This window comes from Mesoplodon mirus, assembly GCF_964341445.2.
Source record: "Mesoplodon mirus genome assembly, chromosome: 5".
In the NCBI taxonomy this organism is placed as follows: Eukaryota; Metazoa; Chordata; class Mammalia; order Artiodactyla; family Ziphiidae; genus Mesoplodon; species Mesoplodon mirus.
Genome location: NC_138980.1, coordinates 170,217,591 through 170,241,633, shown reverse-complemented (window position 1 = coordinate 170,241,633; position 24,043 = coordinate 170,217,591). Strand labels below are relative to the sequence as shown.

The following is a 24,043-nucleotide window of genomic DNA, read 5'->3' as shown; positions in this document are numbered from 1 at the left end:
ACAGCCTGGTGGTTCACGTGCGCTCTATCTACAAGTACTTCCGCACTCCAAGGGCAGAGTCGAGTAGTTGTAATGGAGCCGATCTCAGCCACGGAGCCGAAAATATGTATGTCCTCCCCGGCCCTTTACAGGATACCTCTGCTGACACCTGACATTCTCCATCCTGTGAATCAAATTGCCCTGATTCATGTGATTTTCTCAAAATATATACTCATCACTCCACTGCTTGCTACAAGACTTTGGAAACTTCTCTACTGCCTAGAGGATTCGATCCGCAGGTCTTAGCAAGCAGGACAAAGCCCATAAGGTGAGCCCCTGCACCAGGAAGTGGGACTCTGTTCCGAAACTAACACAGGGAGTCAGAAGTTCATGTCCTGTACCTGTAGCTCATGCTCAAGTCTCCTTGGCAGGTCCCTCAACAGCTCCGAGCCTTGGCTCCCCCTGAGAAGGCTTCTGGTCTTTCTCAATGAATGGCAGTTCCCTCTTGGCCTTTCGAACACCAGTTCCTTCATGTCCTTAGCAAATCCCACACCTTACAGGCGTACCTTCTATTTGCATACGTTCCTTGTTCTTCCACATGTTTTTGCAGGTGCTTCTGTGCCTTTCCTCCCCTCTGTGCCTGCTGCTGTTCCCACGTACCAATGGACTCACGATCACATGTCACTTTCTCTGAGATATGTTTTTGATTCCTTGCTGAGCATCTATTGCCACCTTCTCTGAACAACCATGTCCACATTTCTATTTTAGCATTAGGCAGGCTGTACTGAAATTACTTATTTACATCAGTTTCTTCCCATCAGAGCAAAAGTTCCTAAAGGGCAGTGATCGGGTCTTTTCTTTTTTAACAAGGTAAACTACCATTTGATATGAGCGTGAGGCAGACCCCATGCCTTATTCTGGCTGGTGCCCTTCTGACACAGGATGCAAGTTTTGTTCACTATTCCAATTCAGTTATTTCTAAAATACTACTAGAATAGAAACAGACCAAACACCCAATTATTATTCCAGAATATAAAAGACACAGTTAAGGAAAAAATCACTCCAATTTTGGAAAACCAAAACTTCCGCAAAGCAAGGAGAAGTCCTAAACCAACAGCTGTTCCGCCCACCCATCCTTTGATTGACAGCTGTTGGATGCTGGCCCTTCTATCAGACACTGTCCTGGGCAATGAGCTGCACAGATGAACTAACCACAGGCCTTGCTGACACTACATTAAAAGTTCATATATAATGAAAAGAGAAAAACAGACTAAACAAAATAGACTAAACTCTGCCTGCCTCAAACTGATATTCACTTAAAACGTACAAGATCAAAATCTGACCTTGTCAGTTAGATTTTAAAAAAGCTCATGGAAGTTTTAAACATATATTTATATTTTAGAAACTATAATAGCATAAGCATTGGCTTAAACGTACACAAGGGTAAAATAAAGAACTTAAGAGAGAGAAACTCCTGAAAGTGAGACCAACAAAAAAGGCTTGGACTAGAATCCACGAGACCAGCAGTGACACAGGCTCGTAAAGTGAGAGAAAAACTGATCTATGTGGTCCCTGCCTAATTCCAAACAGGCTTATTTTCTGGTTTCATAGGTAATTAGCATGAAAGTTTTGAAAGTAGTAACATGTTATACCACCAGGGGGCAGATCATGCCTGAGGAAATCTAAACAGGGCTGCTGCACCCTACAATTTCTATTTTTATACTCCGTTTTCTCTTAATTCCCACAGCCCCAAGCCCCACTAAAAAAACTGCAAGAGGTCTATTAAAAACCAAAACACATTTTAATGAGAAATCTATTCTTAAAGACGCTGTTTCCTGAGTTACTTTAGATAAATACAGTTACTCTTTTCACATCAGCCTTATACAATGGGAGCTTTCTGTCTGGGGTCCCCTCTTCCTTCTCTCTCCCGGCGAGCCCCGCCTTCTTTTTAAATGCCATCGTCTCTGGCAGGAACATGCCAACCCCTTTCCATATTATTACACACACATATATATATATGCACAATGATCTCATTTGATTTTTCACTTTCTTCCCAAACTGCTCTGTCTAGCAAGTGATATATGAGTCATGCTCTAATTTTTTCCACTGAAAGTAATAAACACGGCCAATTATCGATGGCAAATATTTAGGTACCTAAGTGTGGAAAACAACTTGATCTTCCTAAGATAGATTAAACTCTTTCTGTTAATCTTATCAAACTATATTCTGTATGCTAAAATAGTGATCTTAAATTCTAACTCCTGAACTTCAGTGAAGTCATCTAAAAGAGCCCACAGATAGTGCTCTAGTCATAAGGCAAGTTAATTAATTGGGAAGGTGACTCTTAAAAGCTCTGTTTCTTGGGTTTTTTTGTTTTGTTTTTTTGTAGTACGCGGGCCTCTCACTGTTGTGGCCTCTCCCGTTGCGGAGCACAGGCTCCGGACGCGCAAGCTCAGCGGCCATGGCTCACAGGCCCAGCCGCTCCGCGGCATGTGGGATCTTCCCGGACCGGGGCACGAACCCGTGTCCCCTTCATCGGCAGGCGGACTCTCAACCACTACACCACCAGGGAAGCCCAAAAGCTCTGCTTTTACACGAAGCATTAGCTTCATTTTTGATTAACTGCAAATTACAATGGTTCATATTTACTGAAATGGATAAATGGACAGTCCCTCTATCCAAGTTGTTTCTATAGCCCAGTGCATGAGCACCGTTAAGGTAATAAAGAGGAGAGAAGGTATCTGCCCAGGTGCTTCCCTTCCCTTAAAGAAAGTAGCTGATAGAGGGAGGCAGGGAGAGACCATATGAACGTGTTCTACCTTCCACATTCATATAATTCTGACTGATGACAAACGAAGGACCCCCGAACAAGAGTAACGGGTAAATATTGCCAATAAGAAGAACACAGTCCCTGAAAGGAGCTGTGTGTGTGGCACCTGAAGGCACCATGACAGCGCGCCCGTGTCAGAGCAACAAGCGATGCCTGCAAAGTCCATGGCACAGCGTCCAGACGCAGCGGAAATGTTGGCCGTTATTCCTTATCCACCTTCAATCAGATGCCACGTAGGAGGGTGTGAGCACCTCCCAAATGCCTTCCTTTCTCTCTCCTGGAGTTTCAAGGAGGGGCCTCCTCTGGCATGTCTGCCCCCCACTCCCTCCCCAAAGGAGGTGGTTTCTCTAGCAGGTGAACTGGTGGGAAGCGCTGGTCAGCTCCTCCCCATCTGGGAGCTGGTTTCCACAGTGGTCCTGGCCACCAGTTACCTCTCTGTACCCCGACCAGGTGGTAATTCTGTCTGTAATTCGGGGCTCCCGATTGGCTGGGAGTCTAAAGCTGACATACGGCACTTCATCTGCCTCCAGTGCCTTACTTCCAACTGGGTCGGAAATCCGGGGGCAGAGAGGGGGGTCTTATGTGTCAGCCTCCCCAAATCCAAACACCCTTTCCCTTCCCCTTGAAACAGTAATAACTGTTTCGCCACAAGTTGGGAAAGAAGATTTTGACATCTGTTTTCGATGGCTTTCTAGCCCCATCAGCAGTTTTAGTAACACTGTCGGGTCTCAGTAACAGCCAAGCTCCATGAATGAGCGCCCAGAAGGACGCATGAGTGAAGGGCTTGGACGTTCCACAGCACTCAGCACGTCTGCTCTGGATCTCATCCGGGGGTGTTCTGATCGCCACTAGAACATGATTCCAGTATAAACAACAGGAGCCAATAGGATGTCACTAGAATACAGGCGGTAAGACCCATTTGAATTACTCAATAAAAATTAAATATCTTTTTCCTACTGTATAGCACAGGGAACGATACTCAATATCCTGTAATAAACCATAATGGAAAAGAAAATTTAAAAAAAAGAATGTCTATACGTGTATAACTGAGTCACAATGTTGTACGGCAGAGGTGGGCACAGCATTGTAAATCAGCTACACTTCAATCAATCAATCAATAAATAAAATATCTTTAAAGTAATACACTCTATTGATATATTTTTTAGGAAGTTCCTAGCAGTAAGTGTTTGGAGAGTGAGGCGTCTGGTAGTTTATTTTAATAAATGAGCAAGACTCGGCTGAAACAGATGTCAAGACCCTTTTCCCTCAGCACCCCCCTGCAAAAAATTAATTGAAATAAGCATGCTTTCTATCATTCCCTCAACATATAACATAGTAAGTCCCACTTCTGTGGCTAATTCAAAGGTCAACTTTAGGAACAACCAATTAAAATCATTAAAAATTCTTAAATTTGGGAGATTCTAGGGTAATCTTCTCCTACTGGCAAAAACCAAAACCTTGCTCAAACGGACAAGCATTCTGATGAGTGTTCTAGAATATATAAAATATTTTAAATTTGGAAGATCTATGTAATGTTTCCATAAGTCAATAGAAGGACCATGCCTGACCACTGGAATAAACCAAAGAATAACTCGTGTCTTTTGGAAGCTGTAGTTGTCGGGCTATTCAAAAGGGAAAACTCCATCTGAGAAATCTGGGGGTTGATGTGCTAATAAGCGGGCTCCGTGCCTGCGGCGGCTGCTGGCTGGTTACCTGATGAGGACGCACTGGTTGTCGTGGCGCTTCCACAGGCAGCGGTAGCACTCGTTGGCGATGGCGAAGACATGTGGGGGCAGCTCGCCCAGGTGGCACCTGCTGTAGCGCTCCATGGCGTCCCGTGAGTACAGGCCGGCGATGGTCTTGTAGGGGTTCACAGAGGCGATGATGGAGCCGATGTAGGTCTGCGAGGACAGGGGGTGGGGACACAGGGACCCGGGTTACAGGTGGCACTCGGGGCTGGGGGGGGGGCAAGGAGTGGGTGGGCACAGGATCTCACCCCCACCCATGCTGGGGCAGAGACAGAAGCAGCTCAGCGCGGCTCCACGCCCGGAGGGGAAGAGATGCCACCTCTCACACCAGAGTCGCTGTCTGAGCTTGACCAGAATCTGCCGAGTGTACGTTAAGGGGACCAGTGACTCCTGAGCCCCACTCACACATTTTTCCTTTACCTTTGGGGACAAATCTTGTGCAAAGGAATGAAGCCATTTCAAAGAGCACTGCAGTGAAAGGTAAACAAGAGAGAGGATGGTGACACGGTGAGGCCCAAATCCCTATTCCCCAGTGACCTCCTGACTCGATCCTCATCTAGTGGCTATTAGGAAATGACAGGATTAAAGAAGTAAGAGAAACAGGGCGGGGTGGTGGATGAAGAGTCACTGCTTAATGGGTACCAGGTTTCTGTTAGGGATGGTGAGAAAGCTCTGGAGGCAGACAGTGGTTATGGTTGCACAACATGGCAAATGTATTTAGTACACTGAACTGTACACTGAAAAATAGTCAAAATGGTAAATTTTATGTTACATATCTTTCACTTTAAAAAAGCAACAAGACCATTTTGAAAGCACTAGGTATTCTTTCAGTAATCTCAAACACCGCGTGAAGTGCCACGTAACGTATCTGGAAAATAGCTGACTGGCAATCTTATCTTTTCTGGAACCAAATCCAGGCCAGAAATTAAGCAAAATCTTCGAAGCAGCCAAACAGAGGCTACAGAGTTCTTAAAGCAAAATGCCTCATGCCTCCTCCACATGGACATAAACGACTCATTTGTCCTTCTTCAAGAAAGGCTAACGAAGTTTGATTGTCAGACACAAGTGCGGCAGCAGATGAGAAGGGGTGGGGGTCCCTGAAGCCACCACCACCTACCTGCCAGCTTCTGGGGTGTACGCACTGCACCACAGGCTTGATGGAGAGCTACGGGCCGGTTCTGCCCTCTCCCCCAATTCACGCATTGAAGCCCTAACCCCCAGTCCCCCCAAAGGCAAGTATGCCTGTAGACACGACCTATAAAGAGATGATTAAATTAAAATGAGGCTGTTCAGGTGGGCCCTAATCTCGGCCTTATATGAAGACGGAATTTGGATACACCAAGAAACACTGGGGACGTATGTACGTGCACAGGAAAGACTATGTGAAGAAACAGGAAGAAGGAGGCCGTCTGCAAGCCAAGGAAGGAGCCCTCAGGAGAAACCAACCCTGCTGACACCTTGATCTCAACCTTTTGAGCCTCCAGAGCTGTGAGAAAATAAATGTCTGTTATGTCTGTTGTTTCAGCCAGCCAGTCGGTGGTCTTTTGTCACGGCAGCCCGAGCAGACTAATACACAGGGCCTGACTCTTTCGCCCATCACAATAACCCTAGGAGGCTCACGGTGTTATTACACCTACTTTTCAGAGGAGGAAACTGAGGCAGAGTGATAGAATTTTGCATTCGGCCACACAGCCAGTAAGTGGTAGAGGTGAGATGTGAATGCAGGCAACCTAATTCCAGAGCCTTCTCTTCACATTCACCGGCAGGGGGTGGCAACACAGCAGAGCACAAGAAAAGCAAGAAACACTGGACAGAAAGCCTAAACATCCTGAGTGCATCTGTACCATATTATAGCAATTTGTAATCATTTATATTCACAGGGACTGCCAGGAACATCAAGTATCGTGTGTCCCGTCTTAACTGTTTTCAAATGTAAGGAGGTCTATAACATAATATACTATTTGGAAATATTCTGAACCAAAACAAGGTTAAAAAGGTCAAAGAGTTATTACTATGTGACCCAACAATTCTACTCCTAGGTATGTACCCAAAAGAATGAAAAACTGGTACTCCAACAAATACACAGCAGCATCATTCGCAAGAGCCTGAAGGTGGACACACCCCAAATGCACATTGTCAGAGAGATGGGTAAACAAGATGCGGTACACATCCACACACTGGAATGTTATTCAGTTGTGCAAAGGAATGAAGTACTGATACAGGCTACCATGTAGATGAACCTTGAAAGCAGGACACTAAGTCAAAGAAGCCAGATACAAATGTTCACACATCCAGGGCAGGTAAATCCATAGAGACAGAAAGCTTGGTGGTAGTTACCATGGGCAGAGAGGAGGGTGGGGCGAGGCAGGACTGGGGGGTGACTGCTTTGCAGGTACAAGGTCTCCATTTGGGTGATGAGAACATTTTGGAACTAGACAGAGGTGCTGGTTGTACAACACTGAATGTACTAAATGCCACTGAATTTACTTTAAAGTGTTTAGCTTTCTGTTATATAAATTTCACTTCAATTAAAAAAAAATTAAAAGACGTGGAGCTTTCCTGTATGAACGTCCAGGTCTTTGGAAACCTCCACTCTCTAGAGAGGCCACTTTTCCCCCTCATAGCACCATGGGGAGGATGTGGCCAGAAAGGTGGAAGCTTTTTCCTCTGGGGAAGGAAAGGGTCCTACTTCTAAAGGAGAGCAGAGAACCACATGGTTCCCTGGAGGATGCCAGACACCCTCCATCAACGCCTTGGCCACAGGTGCTCGTGGCTTCTTTTACATCAACTGTTTGCACAGGTGAGGCAGGCAGGTATGTGATGCTTGAGGCTCTGGGTGTCTGGCCCCTTCCTCTGGTTGGTCTAAAACATCAGGCCTATTTCTACCTTTCCAGTAGTTGTATGCATTATTATTTTTATTCTGTGAAATATCAAGACCGTCCATTTTCCTGTGAAACATGTTCTTTTTCCTACTTTGGCAGAAGTCGAGACAGTCAGTGCCGTCCGTCTTTATACAGATAGGTAGGCGTGTTGCCAATCCCCTTTCTCAGCTACAAGTAAAACAGAAAAGCCAGTCAGGGCGTCAACTTGACTATTAAATTTAAGTAATGTTAGAAGAGTAATCCATCATGAACATACCTTTTTAAGAAAATAACATGCCTAAGTCGTGAAAATGTTTGCAATTCCCATCCATAACATATGTGTATGGTGGTCGTAAAATTCTGAGATGAGACTTTTTAAAAATGTATTGATTCACTCATGATAAACATCATAACCTTTTACTAAAGGCTTTCCTTTGAAAGTGGTTATTTTGGTCAAAACCTCATAGGCATGCTACCCCTTCCTGGTTGGGGAACTAGTCTCCCAGCATGTCTTAGGGCAGGGGTCCCCCAGCCCTGGGCCATGGACCGAAACCAGTCTGCAGCCTGTTAGGAACCAGGCCACACAGCAGGAGGTGAGCGCCGGGTGAAGCTTCATCTGCCGCCCCCATCACGCACATTACCGCCTGCACCATCACCACCCCCCATCCCCGTCCGTGGAAAAACTGTCTTCCATGAAACCGGTCCCCGGTGCCATAAAGGTGAGGGACTGCTGGCTTAAGGTATCACTCACCCTGACAGCGTGCATGACGTGGATTTCGTATGGGGGCAGGACACCTAAGGCTTGTTAGCAAAGATGAAGACAGAACACCCACAATGGTCTTAACGCCTAGTTTCGCTTTTGAGTAATTCACATCGCACTTGGCCCAGTGAAGTAGCTGGAAGGTGTTTCAGAAGGACAATGTGGTCGGCGGCGTGGCAGTTAGATGACACACGTCTGCCTCGCACCCAGTCCCCGGGGATTCCAGAGGAATGAAGCCGGCCTCTCTGAACAGCAGACGGTCAGCACTGAGGCAGCCCCCAGAGTGGCAAGGATTCTGCTGGTGGTCACGCCGGGTGGACCTGCTAACGCATCACGTACCTTCCCAGACCGAGCCCGGTCACTGCCGCGCAGGGCGAGCTGGTGGCCTGTGAGCTGATGCCCAGCCAGTGTCTCTGGCTCAAAAATCATTCCAACACGTCTAAAGACTGTTCCACTGTTGAGTCGCCATCTTATATAATTTGTAGCTGACAGTAACGTCAACCAATGGACTCACATGTGCCAACAGGGACAGCAAAAAAACGGACTGAATTTGAGCCCAAACTCAATAACCTGATATCTCTCCTTCAGAAAAAAAAAAAACAACAACTAAAGAATACATAAAATGTGTGTTTGGCTGGTATGGAAAAAGAATCCAGTTTTTTAATAGTTATTTTTTAAGATTATAGGAAACCTTGCCTCATTTAGAGTTAAAAATGTCTCCTACTGTAAGCACCTCCACTTACTTCCAGACATAAATTAGGCTCTTAGAACACGAATGCACACGTTTTACTGTTTCACCTTCTCACTAACGACCTGAGTCATTTCTTAACAGGCTTGTCACCAGATTTCAAATGACAATTAAGTCCACAGGTTTCCAAAACAACTTTACTGACATTTCAGAACCGTGGGACACAGAGGACAATCTGACCTGTGCAGACACACTGTCGCACACCCTCATTTGCTCTGACCTAACCTTGACCTCTGGGCAGCGCAGAGGCCACGCTTCTGCCTCGTCTGACCGAGGAAGGAACAGTGCCCGTGAGTGAGAGTGAGGGCAGGGTCCTGGATCCTGGCGTGGGGTGCTGCCCTCGGGTCTGTGAAGACGCCCTTCCCCACTCACCTACGTGCAGCATGGAATCGTCCCAGCCTCTCCAGCCACGTCGCCAGTGGCCACCGTCTCCATGTGCTGTACACCCCACTTTCAATTAACTCTAGAATCAACCCCCTTTTTCTCCATCTCCACCGCCCTGGCCTCACTTGCTCAGATGTCCCCGAAAGTCTCCTTTCCCACTGATCTCCCACTCGGTCTTGCATGTTCAATCCCAGCTTCACATGTGACCAATGAACATGTGAAAACAAAAACTCTCCTGCGTAAAACTCTTCAAATAGCTCCCACAGGAATATTCAGGAAGAGAGTCTGAGCACCCAAGTCCTAATGAATTATTCTCCTAACAGTTCCAGGAGTGGGGGCCGCGTCAGCTACTTAACTCACTGAGTTTTCATTTTTGGTGCCCATCTTCGTGCCCAATGGTACTACTGAATCTCCCTAAAAGGAATGTGTAAAACAGCGTGTCAGGGCTTCCCTGGTGGCGCAGTGGTTGAGAGTCCGCCTGCCGATGCAGGGGACACGGGTCCGTGTCCCGGTCCGGGAAGATCCCACATGCCGCGGAGCGGCTGGGCCCGTGAGCCATGGCCGCTGGGCCTGCACGTCCGGAGCCTGTGCTCTGCAACGGGAGAGGCCACAACAGTGAGAGGCCCGCGTACCGCAAAAAAACAAAAAAACACACAAAAAAAGCAACGTGGCAGCAAGAGTCAGAGTTCCTAATGGTTTATTCAAATTAGGTGAGATGGTTGAGGTCCATCAGCAAAAATAATTACAGCCGGGGCACCTCTATCTTCTCTCCCCCTACCCTGAACATACCACCCTGCATGGATTATTTTGTCATTACAACAAAGGCTGCATGGGTAAGAGGTTTGCGGAATAATAAGGAAAGTTCAACACGTAATGTAAGTAAATACGGACACTGGGATTGGAGGGGATAGAAGAGCCGAGCTGTGAGCGAAGCACCAAGCGTGGCAAAGCCAGGACGCAGTAAGAAACCCTAAGAGTTGTGACACAACAGTGTGGTCCATGCTCGCACCACTGGTCACTCTCTAAAAAGGTATTTTTTATTACCGCCCCCCAAACCACCATGAAAACGCCATGCGCACTGGAACTCTGGATACGTGCAACTCTCAAACACCAGGAGGGGCCAGGTGCTGGTTTCCTCATACTGGATTCCAAATTCCACGAGAATAAATCTCCTGGTCATTTTAATGGCTTTTCAGAAATAGAAAGTATATTCTATTTTGAAGCACGTAAACATTTTTTTCTGGTCGGAAAAGTTCCACATAACTCACCAAAAAACTACATTTCCTCGCCCATTTTAATAACCTGGAACAGCTGCAGTGCCTACTGCTATGAAACACTAGGAGAAATGCGCTGCATTGCTTCAGTGCGGAATCTACCAATTCAAGGTTTTCAAAAGGCATAAGGGTATAACACCTATATCTAGTCCCCCACCCAAAACAACTGAGTATAACTAAGAACACTAAAAGTGACCCAGTGACCTCAGATGCACTCTGCTGGTAGAAACGGAGGATCCATGTTACCGTTGGGAAGTCACTATTCCAACACAGGAAGAAATGATGGAGACAGCATGATTGGGTCAAGTCAGAAGACTGGAAGTCCTCACCCTGGACCTACCTTCCCTGGTACACTGCTTAACCCCTCGAGGCTCGAGATTCCAATCAGTAATAATAGCACGTCCTCTGTTACCCCACCTGATTACCATGTGAAAGTATTACGTAAGTCACAGGTATGTATTATAGTTTTTGTTAATGAAAACAAAACTACAATGGCTTTTCATCATGTGGGTCTGAAAAGCTGGATGGAGATCAAGTAAACTGAAATGCACTAGGGAAACTGGTTCAAGTCAGTGCCACAACTCTTCTAAAGGGAAGGACTTGTTAAGAAGTGGGAACCGGGCTTCCCTGGTGGCACCGTGGTTAAGAATCCACCTGCCGGGCTTCCCTGGTGGCGCAGTGGTTGAGAGTCCGCCTGCCGATGCAGGGGACACGGGTTCATGCCCCCGTCCGGGAGGATCCCACATGCCGCGGAGCGGCTGGGCCCGTGAGCCATGGCCGCTGAGCCTGCGCCTCCGGAGCCTGTGCTCCGCAGCAGGAGAGGCCACAACAGTGAGAGGCCCGTGTACCGCAAAATAAAAAAAAAAAAGAATCCACCTGCCAATGCAGGGGACACGGGTTCGAACCCTGGGCCGGGAAGATCCCACATGCCGTGGAGCAACTAAGCCCGTGCACCACAACTACCGAGCCTACACTCTAGAGCCCGCGAGCCACAGCTACTAAGCCCGTGTGCCACAACTACTGAAGCCCGCATGCCTAGAGCCCATGCTCCTCAACTAGAGAAGCCACCACAATGAGAAGCCTGTGTACCGCAACGAAGAGTAGCCCCTGCTTGCCACAACCAGAGAAAAGTCCACGTGCAGCAACAAAGACCCAATGCAGCCAAAAATAAAATAAATAAAAATAAAATAAATTAATTAAAAACAAAAAAAAGTGGGAACCACTAGCCAGATTTATTCCCCACCCACCATTCTCCTCTTTCCTTCTCTCTCGATCATCACAGCTAAACATAGCCATGACTTACTTCCCCAGATCTCTACCTTGAATGCAGCTGCAGTTTTAAATTGCAGATCTGTATGCTCAGCGGCCTGCTTGGGCATCTCCACTTGGATGCCCCTAAGCCCAAACTCAACATGGTCAAGGCTGAGCTCCCCCAAACACCTGCCTCTTCTCACACAGTCACATCTTCACAAATGGCACCATGGTCTACCCAAATGGTTGATCCAGAAACCTAGCAGTCATCCTAAAGAAGTCAGCCTACTGCCCGCCCCTAAACCCAATCAAACACCTAGATTCTACCTCTTAGTATGTTTCATACTCCAGCTCCCCCCCAGGATTGGTTTGGAATCCCATCATTTCCCATCTGGTTTGCTGGTCACCTCTCCTCCTAGACCGGTTATACCTGCTGGACTCATCCATCACCTGCAGCCAGACTGAGTTTCCCCAAAACTCACCTTTGACACTGCCCCCTACCAGCCTTCATAAATGAATTCAAGGTCACTAACTCACACACAGTGTCCTTCTTCACCTGCTCTTGACCATCTTGCCAGCCAGCTGCACGCAACCCTCACTGCAGCATCTTGCATGTCCTGCAGCTGGACAAATGCACCATGTTATTTGAAATCTGTGCTCGTGCTGATCTTCTGCCAGGAATGAGCCACCCTCCCTCTTGGATGAATTCCTCTAGGGATTCCTTCAAAACTCGGCACAGTTAATGCCTCAGCTGGAAATTATTTTCTGACCCCCTCGTACCTCTTCCTGCAATGCTCATTCTTTGTGTTTCCAGCACTTTTATCACACTCATTGTCACCCTGAGCTATTGTCAAAGATTTGCTGTGTCTGCCTTCATCAGTAAGCTAGGAGGTCCTGGTGGGACAGTGCCTTTCATTTATTCAATCTTTCAAGAAACAATTACCATGAGCAAGATGAATTTTGCTTCCTTGGAGTCTCACACACAGCCTGGCACACAGGCAGGGCTGAATGAACACAGATATATTAGGGGCACACAAATTCACTACCAATCCACCAAACAGGTTCCTGTTTTAACTGCATTCTCGTGCTCTACAGCCACCTTCTCCCTAACAAAATTACTTGCCATCCTTGTCCAATTAAACAATTAAAACCGTTAAGCGTGCAAGTTGGTTGAAAAGAAAACTTGATCACAACCGATAACTCAAGATGTTACTAAATTCAAGCTCTTATATTTAGAAATGACATTTCCATTTAATCTGAGTGAATTTCTGACTCATATTCCCTCCTTGTTGAAAGGAATCTGACCCAAAAGAGGCAGGAAAGGGAAAAAAAAAATTAACAAAAACAAAGTTCCTAATTGCCACCATCATGTGCCGATGTAGAAATGGCAACCCAAGGCATAAATGTTTGGTCAAGTTTAAAAATACACAGAGTCAGACAGATGGTTACAATCATCTTTTGGCAACACCAGTCTTGATTTCATGTGAAAAAAAAAAAAAAACCTTAAAACCACACTGTATTCAGCTGTTCCTGCTATGAGACAAATGCCAAGCCTGCCGGCCATCCGGTCTTCGGGCCATCTATGAGAGGCGCGCTGTTACTTGACACTGGCTTTGGAAAGGGACGGAAAACAACCCCCCAAAATCTTCTCTGGGAAGACTGAACTCAAGGAAATGAATCTCAGCTTTAGATCTGCAGGCCTGCAACAGTGAACTCCACAGCCTGCCCTGCCCGGCATGAACACTGCAGGCAGCCCAGGTGACCTCACTTGCAATCCACACGTCGTCTTCAACTGGCTGCTGCCTGTCTTGCAGACTTCGAAGTTAATTCAGGAACCATGTCAAACACATTTACAGATTCGGTCTGGAAGGCCACCTAACCAGAGGAGTATATTTTTGAAACACCTAAAAATACATGAGCTGTGAAGCATCTTCTGTGCTTACACCAGCAGTTATCTTTAGACACAGCCTCACTTGACTCTCAACTCTGCCCCGTTTGTTCGGCAAGACCAACAAACGAACCCATGAGGTGGGTGGACCAGAGCAGGGCGTCCTCTGGAGCCCCCCCAAGCCCATAATTGCAGCCGAGCCCCAAGGCTCCCTGCGGTCTCACCCTGATGGGTTTCCAGCCATTCCGTAGAGGCTGGGACAGGAGGCTTGCCCACACAACTGACCCAGAGCAGGATGAACCTTATGATGGAGACAACGTGTTTCTCTTCCACTGGGCAGGAAACAAAACTGCCACACCACGGAGCCAGCTTGGCTGCTCCCCCACTGTGGACCCGGAGCTGACAGTCAATACAACAGAAACCTCAGCCGCTCTGGTCCATGTGGTGCGTAGATGCTGGGTACAGAAGCTGACATGCTCCGGGCTCCAGAGAACACAATGCAACAGGCATCCAGAGCCCAGCCCGTCTCTCCCACCCTCCTCTCCTGGCGGAACTGCCAGCATTGCGCTCAGGGCCATCAGGGCTTGACACGGCTGGGCAGCGTCACCGCTAGCCCCGCTACTGCACCGTCTCCGCCACGCGTCTCATATCCAACTTCCTCTTGCTCAGCGCCATCTCCACCCCGGTCCAAAACCCTCATCTCTACGCCTCTGAAGTACTGCCACACTCTCCCAGCCAATCTACCCTCTAAAGACTATACCACATCACTTCCCTATCAACCCTTCTAAATGTTTTCTCAGGGAAATTCTCTCTTCAAGAGCCTTTAACAAGGACAGTGTAGCCTCTTTACCACCAAGCCCAAACGCTGCTGCTTAGCTTTAAGTAACGTAGGGTTTCTCGGCATGACTGACCTCTGGGGCCAGATAACTCTCTGCGGTGGGGCCGTCCTGTGCACCTTGGGCTGTTTAGCAGATGCCTGGCCTCTGCCTACTAGGTACCATCAGCATCTCTAGCTATGGCAACCGGAAAGGCCTCAAGAGAGCGCCCAATGTCCCCTAGGGGTCACATCACCTGGTTGAGAACCACTGCTTTTTTTTTTTTTTTTTTTTTTTTGCAGTACGCAGGCCTCTCACTGTTATGGCCTCTCCCGTTGCGGAGCACAGGCTCCGGACGTGCAGGCTCAGAGGCCATGGCTCACGGGCCCAGCCGCTCCGCGGCATGTGGGGTCTTCCCGGACCAGGGCACGAACCCGTGTCCCCTGCATCGGCAGGCGGACTCTCAACCACTGCGCCACCAGGGAAGCCCAGAACCACTGCTTTTAAAGGTGTCCTGACTCCAGCCTACCTATCCCACTAATTATTTGATGTTCCCCAACACACACCAGATTCCATCAGCAAAGGAACCTTCTCCCGGTTTAGTGAAGCCATCGCACCAAATGGACTCTCATCTCTCCGCCTTCATGGATGGCGTCTCACCAGCCTTTCCTCCTGATCAACTCTCCTCCCTCCTTTGCACTATCATTACTGCCGCCCACCCACAGGGCTCTTCACGGCCAGCTCCGGCTTTCTCACCCACGTATTTGTTCCCTCTCCCCATCTCTTATCTTGCTGTACGACACATACCCCTCCTCTCCGAGTCTTTAGGGACTTACAGGTGTGGGTACTTGTCCCCACCAGGTCTCCTCAATGGTGGGAAGAGACACAGGAGGGTGGGACTCACGGGACCCTCTCCAAGGTGCCAGGAAGCTCACAGATAAGAGGCTCAGGGTGGAAGTCTGGGGTGGGGTCCCAGGTCGGGAGCTGAAGTGTTGAGCAGAGTTCTCATCTGGGAAGTCACCAGAGGATGAGAGAAACTGACAAGGTGGAGTGTTAGACGTGAGAGCCTGGCTTTCTAGGAAGGGAATCCAGTATTTAGGGCATGAGGCAGGGGTCCATGCAATGCAAAGAGCAGAGCTGCTCTAACCCGGGTGTCAGAGCCAAACAGGACCAGCGGCAAGGCTGGAGTCATGGAGATCTACAGACACGGGGGTCTGCACAGCCTCTGCCTGGAAGGAGCAGTGCCAAGTCCCAGGCGGGAACTTTCCAAATAAAGACCTGGTGGTATTAGATGAGAAAGATGGGGAGAGAGGTACAAAGGTCAGCAAAGTTCCTCAAGTGCTTTCACTTGACACTTTATTGTAAAACAGCCCTGTCAGATGCGGGGGGTGGGGGGCGGTTATGATATCTGACCTTTAAAAAACTTTTCTTTAATTGCCATAGAAAAATTAAATGGTTACTACAGAGCCCAAGAGGAGGTGAGTAGAGAAAAGTGGGCTCAACTTTGGTTTGTCTACTGATGCTTTACCCCTTCATAGCTCTCTACCCACATTTGAACGGAGGATGCTCAAGGCTAGAAGAAGTATTTTACTGGGGTCTGGTAGTGTCCTCAGACAACAAGGGTGGCCCTCAAGGAGAAAAAGAGTTAATGGTCCTTCTTAGCACAAAACAACAGACTCCTCTACCTGGAGATGGGTCTGCTTACCAGCAACCTGTGCTGCTTGGACCAGAAAGCCAACAAATAATGCAAGATCCAGGGTGGTGGGGGAGAGACCAGGAGTCCCTTCTCAATAACAGGACTCAAAGGAGGGCGCCTATGGCAGGCAAAATAACGCACCACTCTCCGCCCCACCAAGATGTCCACCTAATTCCCAGAACCTGAGACTACGTGACGTTGCAGGCAAAGGGACTCTGAAGATACATTCAAGTTGTAAGTTCTGAGGCTGGGGATTATCCAGGTGAACCCAATCTAATCGCATGAATCTTTAAACCCTGAGAACCTTTCTTGGCTGCAGTCAGAGATGAAGAGAAAGGAGGAAGAGATTTCAAGCATGAGGACTAGATCCAGGGTTGCTGCCTTTGAATGTGAAGGAGGGGGCCTCTAGCAGCTCGAAATCAGCAGAAAGCCAGCAAGAAAACGAGGACCTCAGCCCTACAAGCACAAGGAGCTGAACTCTGCCGACACCAGGTAAGAGCAGGAAACAGACCCTCCCCTAGAGGCTCCAGAAACGAACGCCATCATGCCCACACCTGGATTTTAGTCTGGAGAGACCCCTTCAGACTGACCTACAAAACTGCAAGAAAATTGCTTTCTGTTAAGTTGGCACAGCTATGGTAATTTGTTAAGCCAGCAAAAGAAAACTAATACAGCACCTCTGTTATAAGTCAAGTCATTTTTTCCCTCTTTTAAAGATGTGGACAAGCATCACTCAGAGCTGGGATGAGAGGTGAAAAGGCTGTGCTTTCCTCAAAGGTGGTGGTTTTGTCTCAATGGGGCAGAGTCTGGTAGGTACCAGCACCCACTGCAAACAGCTTCAGCAATGAAAATCGAGGTGGCTGCTGTATGGATAATAATACAATTATCTAGGTCCTGAAAGGAAGGCATATAAGGGTATAATTAACTGAATTGAGCTGTAAACTGAATGTACAAAAAATCCTGTGTTTTTCCCTCAAAGGGGAGGGAAAAGGTCTTCATCCCAGGAAAAAAGACCAAGATCCTATTCATGTGGTTTACTGGGCAGTTTAAGCTGTCAGGTTTACAACATCATCATGGTGGGGCTGGGGAACAGACTTTTAAAAGGCTCTGCCTTTTGGGCTTCCCTGGTGGCACAGTGGTTGAGAGTCCGCCTGCCGATGCAGGGGAAACGGGTTCGTGCCCCGGTCTGGGAAGATCCCACATGCCGCGGAGCGGCTGGGCCTGTGAGCCATGGCCGCTGGGCCTGTGCGTCCGGAGCCTGTGCTCCGCAACGGGAGAGGCCCACATACCGCAAAAAAAAAAAAAAAAAAGGCTCTGCCTTTTAAGCCTCTTCGGTAGTTTTCTTCCCACTAATTGACTTACTTTTTCTTGACTACTAAATGTGTAACAAGAACTTGCACCTAAAGACAGAAGAATATGCGTTCTGAAATATTCACCTGTAAAAGACAGATACCAATAAAGAAATTTTAAATCTAGCTTCACCTTTATCATCAACTATGTTATTTCTAATATGAATGTCATTTGTTTTACAAATATTTATCACACCACTGCCAGGTGCCTTGCACTGTCCTTGGCTCAAGAAAGACAAAACAGGTCCTTGACCAACCGAGCAAGGAAACTGCTGTGTAAACAAAGTTACATGGCAGTGTCAACTACTTAATGCTAATAATGCAGGCACGGTACACGGTTCCCTGGACACCAGTAGAGGTGGAAAGGAGGTGGTTTCTGAGATGCAAACAGAGGGGAGTAAATGCACGTGTGTTCTGCGAGCACGTGCACAGAATGGAATACATGGCCACTTTTACATAAACGTGTATGAATGCTACCTTTTCTGAAGAACATATGGAAAATGCTGTAATATACGGACTTAACATAAGCTCAGCCAGTCAGAGGACTAGAACGTGACTGAATTTCTCTAGGCAGAGCTGTTTGAAGACATTTGGCAAACATTAGGTCAATATGGCAAAAATGACACTTTTCCAATCTAAAAAGAAGGCAAATAAACATGCTTTCTTTAAAGCTGAGGAAAGTTTCACATTAAACCCACAAATATCTAATTCCTCCTCTTTCCCAATTCTCCTCTCCTGGTCTAAGGGAGGATAAATTAGAGGAACCCCAATACTGAGAGGGCCTTGAGTCTCAGTACCTGCTAGCTATTGGAAAGGTTGATATTGTTATTCATCAAAATCACAGGCATACTGCCAAAATTAAACATTAACTCCTAAAGAACAAAAATTACTAAAACATCAAGGGTTTTTACAGTATTAAAATTTAGTGTTTTTTTTAAAAAAACTATGAATTTGAACGTGACTTGAAAAATAAACACATATAAGCAGTTGCCCAGTTTACTATAAAGACTAACAGGCAGGGGCTTCCCTGGTGGTGCAGTGGTTGAGAATCTGCCTGCCAATGCAGGGGACATGGGTTCGAGCCCTGGTCTGGGAAGATCCCACATGCTGTGGAGCAACTAAGCCCGTGTGCCACAATTACTGAGACTGCGCGTCAGGAGCTTGTGCTCCGCAACAAGAGAGGCCGTGACAGTGAGAGGCCCGCGCACTGCGATGAAGAGTGGCCCCTGCTCGCCGCAACTAGAGAAAGCCCTTGCACAGAAACGAAGACTCAACACAGCCAAAAATAAATAAATAAATAAATAAATAATTAAAAAAGAAAAAAGACTAACAGGCAGATGGAAAAGAGAAAATCTGTAGTCAATCATTCTTGACAGATAAAGTAATTTATGTACTTTAATGTCAAAAAGGGATTATTATAGAAGTGATTTTTAGATATTACTTTTATAAGATAAGCACAGTCACACTTCATAACAATTAAGGGGAACATGTGCACGACTGCCTTTTATACAAGGACATGCCTCCAATCAAAATAGCAATCCCACAAATAAGACGGGTTCCCTTGAACCCAAATATGGGTTCCCTAGATGGAACCTTCATACACTGGGTTTTTTTGGTTTTGTTTTATTTATTTATTTATTTATTTATTTTTGGCTGCGCTGCGTCTTCGTTGCTGCTAGCGGGCCTTCTCCAGTTGCGGCGAGTGGGGGCCACTCCTCACCTCTGTGCATGGGCTTCTCATTGCGGTGGCCCCTCCTGCTGCAGAGCACGGGCTCTAGGCATGCGGGCCTCAGTAGTTGTGGCTCGCAGTCTCTATAGCGCAGGCTCAGCAGCCGTGGCACACGGACCCAGCTGCTCCACGGCATGTGGGATCCTCCCAGACCAGGGCTCAAACCCGCGTCCCCTGCATTGGCAGGCAGATTCTTAACCACTGCGCCACCAGGGAAGCCCGGAACCTTCATACACTGTTGATGGGAATGTAAATTGGTGCAGCCACTGTGGAAAACAGTATGGTGGTTTCTCAAAAAAAAACAACTAAAAATAGAACTTCCATATGACCCAGCAATTCCACTCCTAGGTATATAATCCCCAAAAAACAAAAACACTAACTCAAAAAGATACTTGCACCCCAATGTTCATAGCATTATTTACAACTGCCAAGATATGGAGGCAACCTAAGTGTCCATCAACAGATGAATGGATAAAGAGGATGTGGTACATACATACATACAATGGAATACTACTCAGCCATAAAAAAGAATGAAATTTTACCATTTGCAGCAACATGGATGGACTTGGAGGGCATTATGCTAAGTGAAATAAGACAGAGAAAGACAAATACTGTATGATATCACTTATATGTGGAATCTAAAAAATACGACAAACTAGTGACTATAATATAAAAGAAGCAGCCTCACAGATACAGAGCACAAGTAGTTACCAGTGAGGAGGGGGTAAGAGGCAATACAGGGGTGGGGGGAGTGGGAGGTACAAGCTACTGGGTGTAAGGTAGGCTCAGGGATGTACTGTACAACACGGGGAACACAGACAATATTTTGTGATAACCGTAAATGGAAAGTAACCTTTAAAAACTGTATAAAAAATAAATATCCCCCAAGATGGGCTCCAGAGCCAGAAAAAAAAAAAGTGAAAATCCATAAAAGGAGAGAAATCAAGAAAATGAGAAAAAAAGATTGAGCTCTGCTTGTTTGCAAAGCCACATTTTCCCCCAGCGCTTAATTGAGGAAGTCAAACCACTCTGCGTGACTTCTTTAGGAAACAGAACACTTACAAAGAGAATGCACTCACAAGGAGGAGGAGGTCACATTACCCTTCCGTACAAAGTCATCCCCCTCACAGAGTCAAGGCAATCAGCATGAGAACAGGATTTATGGATCCAGTCTCTAATTTGGCAAAACACCTGAAAACATAATTTTACTTAGATTAACTAGAGGTTCACTAAAGGAAATACTCTCTGAAGACAAAAATAAACATTGACTCAAACTGGAGTGATTTGGGTAACTTCCCTGGTGGTCCAGTGGTTAAGACTCCACACTTCCACTGCAGGGGGTGTGGGCTCGATCCCTGGTCGGGGAACTGGGGGAACTGAGATCGTGCAGGCCGCACTGCATGACCAAAAAAAAAAAAAAAAAAAAAAAAAACCGAACTAGAGGGATTTTTTAAGGGCATGAAAGTGGAACTTACATAGATTTGGTTTCTCTTGTAGCGCTGGTACAGGTTATGCATGATGGCACCCCCGTGGAGCTCAGTCAAGGTGGCCATGTCATCCACGCCCTCCTCATCCATGGGGTCCATAGCCATCACCTTCTGGTGTGTAATTGTGCTCTGCTTGTATGTGAAGACCTGACGGGGGTGGGGGGGAATGAATTCAACGGTTTAGTTATCAGCGATGAACAGTTTCCACGACGTTTCCCCAACTTACAATACGACCTCAGTACAGTATCAGCAAAAAGATCCAGAATCCACCAGCAAGAAACAGACTGCAGAGAACTCTTTCATTTCCTTTATGCCACCTACCTATTTTTAAAGGTAGTAATTATTTTGAAAATTGCCATTAGATGTTCCTAAAAGACATGAATAGTTCAAGTACTAAACATCCTTTGGGAATCACAAAAATGATAAATTTTCAGTTCACTTTTCTACCACTGACATAAAGCCGGAACAGTTAAGAAGCTGGCTGACCAAGCTTTCAGAAAGTAATTTGATTTCACTATATAATATATTCAAAGGACCATGTGATATATTTCAAAGCTTCCTAATAAAGCCTTCAATTTAAGTGTTACATAAATTCACCATATAGCCTGTACATTTGTTCAGACATTGAAACACATCTCCTCAGGAATGTCTGAAAAATCTCCTTGGACATGATCCCCTCTCAACTGAGATATACAGTATTCACATGATCTTTAGGCAAAACAAATCCTCTTAAATGTAAAATACAATCGGTTCGCCTGCTTGACAGCCTGTCTTCCTTTAAATTCCAAACACCAGTGGTGAGTGCTGCATACGTCTCGTAGCGTGTACACAAGACAACTCTGATACTGTAGGACTGACCACAGAATGTGCATGTATTTCTAAAATCTACACAGGGCTCTTTTATCACCACTGGTTGGGTCGAGGATTAATCACATCCAGTCAGCTCCATCCACTGACCAGTTTGACCAGTTTTACAAACTCCTGTACATAAAACAATCATTCAGTGATGGAGGCTACCTCCTATTTATTCATTGTATACTTTTACTATATTCATCCTTAAAATACAAACACCAAGATGTAAAAGCAAGATGTAAATAACACAAAAAATGCAGTCTTCATAAGCACACGTGCTCACGTGTCCACATACACACAACACAACTTTTTCGAATACTATCTGCAGGTTGGGGAGCTCTATTTTAAAATATCAACCCGTTGCCTTCATGGCAACAAACGGTATGTTACTGAAAAAGGGAATGACACACTAAGAAAGGCAGAAGTACCAACCCAATGGTTTCCACAAGCCACAAAAAGTGGCATGTTTTATTTTTCCAGAGAAAAATGAAAACTTCAGCCGTGGCGTTTCTGCCTCATGAACCACAAGAGTCAGTCAACACCAGTCCTGAGAAACTGCTTGAGGCCAGGGCAGACCCCAGACATCTCTTCTGAGGCCCTGTCACTTTCCCCAGCTGCCTCCTGGGCCCAGACACCCGCCAGGAGATGTGTGGTCCCCGCCTCCCGGCGAGGGGGCCACTGTGCCACATAAGTGCCCCACAGGGTAGGACAGGCCTGTGGCCACTGAGGGAGTGCGTGTAATGTGGGCTGTGCCACAGCCAGGATAACTAGGTATTAAAGAAGAATGCGCAGGAAATTCCAGAGTGTGGGAACACTTAGGACACCAGCCCTTCACTTTAACTCATCAACACCATGGAAGAAAATTAAAGAAACAGATTTAGGCTGAGAGTAGCCTGGAAACTGCCAGAAGTGAACGGCTGAAACCCTCTGCCCTTTCCCAGCTCGCTCTATGCCTATGGGGCCAATCCGGGCAGGTTTTCCAGAAACTCTACAACTGAGCAGTGTACTTGGGTTTTTCCCCTGCGGTGACCATGAGGCTAGCCCGTGGCCAGCTGAGGAGTGCAGAGCAGTGTTGTGCCACCCTCTGCACTCAGCAGCAGGGGGACCTCCTCACCCTGCCGGCTCAGCACTCCTGCCAACACGAGGGCAAGGCAGTTACACAAGTTCCCCAGGACAATCTTCTTGTAGGGAAGACGACAGGGCACCAGCACAACTGCCTCCTGCTCAAGCCCCTGCAGACTCACCCCACATCAGCAAGTCTTTCCCAGCGTGAACCCTTTTCCTACTCATTGTCTCTGAGTATACTGAGAATTCCAGAATTGCAGGATAGAAATAATTTAGAATATTACAGTTGTTGTCTGTATTTCTAGCGATTCTGCTTTTTGGAAATAACCATACACACCTTCCAACTGCCACTGAAGATTTACATAACGACTAAATACTTAGGTCATATGTAAACATTTCTTTGTCTTTTTTAACGCTCTGGGAACAGCAAGGCAATGCGTGAGTCCAAGTAAGCAGCTCAGAGTTGGGCACCTGGTCTCTGAAAAAATGGCTAAAACTGTAAATAGAGTGCCCACCTCTGTACATTTGACTTCCTCGTATGTTTTTAGGCACACACAGACGTGGGCACATGGCCATTCCAGGAGTGGGAAAATCAAGAGAACTAGCGCTATTCCTTCTCCTGACCTCAGGGAGACGGAATCATGATGGAAGATAACAGTTACGAAAACAAGAGGCTGTGAACAGAAAAGACAGAACCATCCTGCCAAGCAGAGGCCTGCAGCTGCTCGAAACAGTGATTATTTCAAAGAAAAATGGGATAGTAGAGAAAATGTATTTGTGAAGGAAAGGCATCCATTCAGTGATGGGTTAATATTTGTAAAGACTTTACAGTGGTGCCTGGCACATTGATAAGTGTCCGATAAATTAACGAAGAAAATCCATACATTCAAGCAAATATTTACTGGTATGTTCTAAGCATCGGGAATACAGCTTACATTCCAGTAAAGAGAAGGAAAAAACAGAAACGGACAAGTAAATATATAGCATCGTGCAGATGGTGATGAATATCTATGAAGACATAATTGAGTGTAAGGTGACTAAGCACCCAGAGGGGTTACTTCGTGTTAAGTGTTTGAGGATACCTCACTGATCACGTGACATCAAAGTAGGAACACTAAGGAAGTAAGGAATGGAAACAGCCCCCTGCATTCGTTGTGTTAAAGCATATTGGTTGAATAAACACCTAATCTGGAAATATTTCAAAGTTTTAATAAGACTCACAATCTTATTCAAGAAATTTTAAGGAGACCCCCCCGAACTACCAACAGTCATTCCTAGGCAACAACGAACAGCGTACTAGCTGCACAAGATAATCCCCAAACAGCAA

The 24,043-nt window shown here is 46.5% G+C and overlaps 1 protein-coding gene across 1 annotated transcript in view; it reads right to left on the bottom strand.

The window, feature by feature from the left end:
• Positions 1 to 24,043, bottom strand: part of MYO10 (myosin X) — a 222,111-nt gene that overhangs the window by 103,098 nt on the left and 94,970 nt on the right. The window contains 2 exon segments of the mRNA XM_082621443.1: positions 4,523 to 4,710; positions 20,788 to 20,946. Of these exon segments, the coding sequence (XP_082477569.1) occupies positions 4,523 to 4,710; positions 20,788 to 20,946 (347 nt within the window).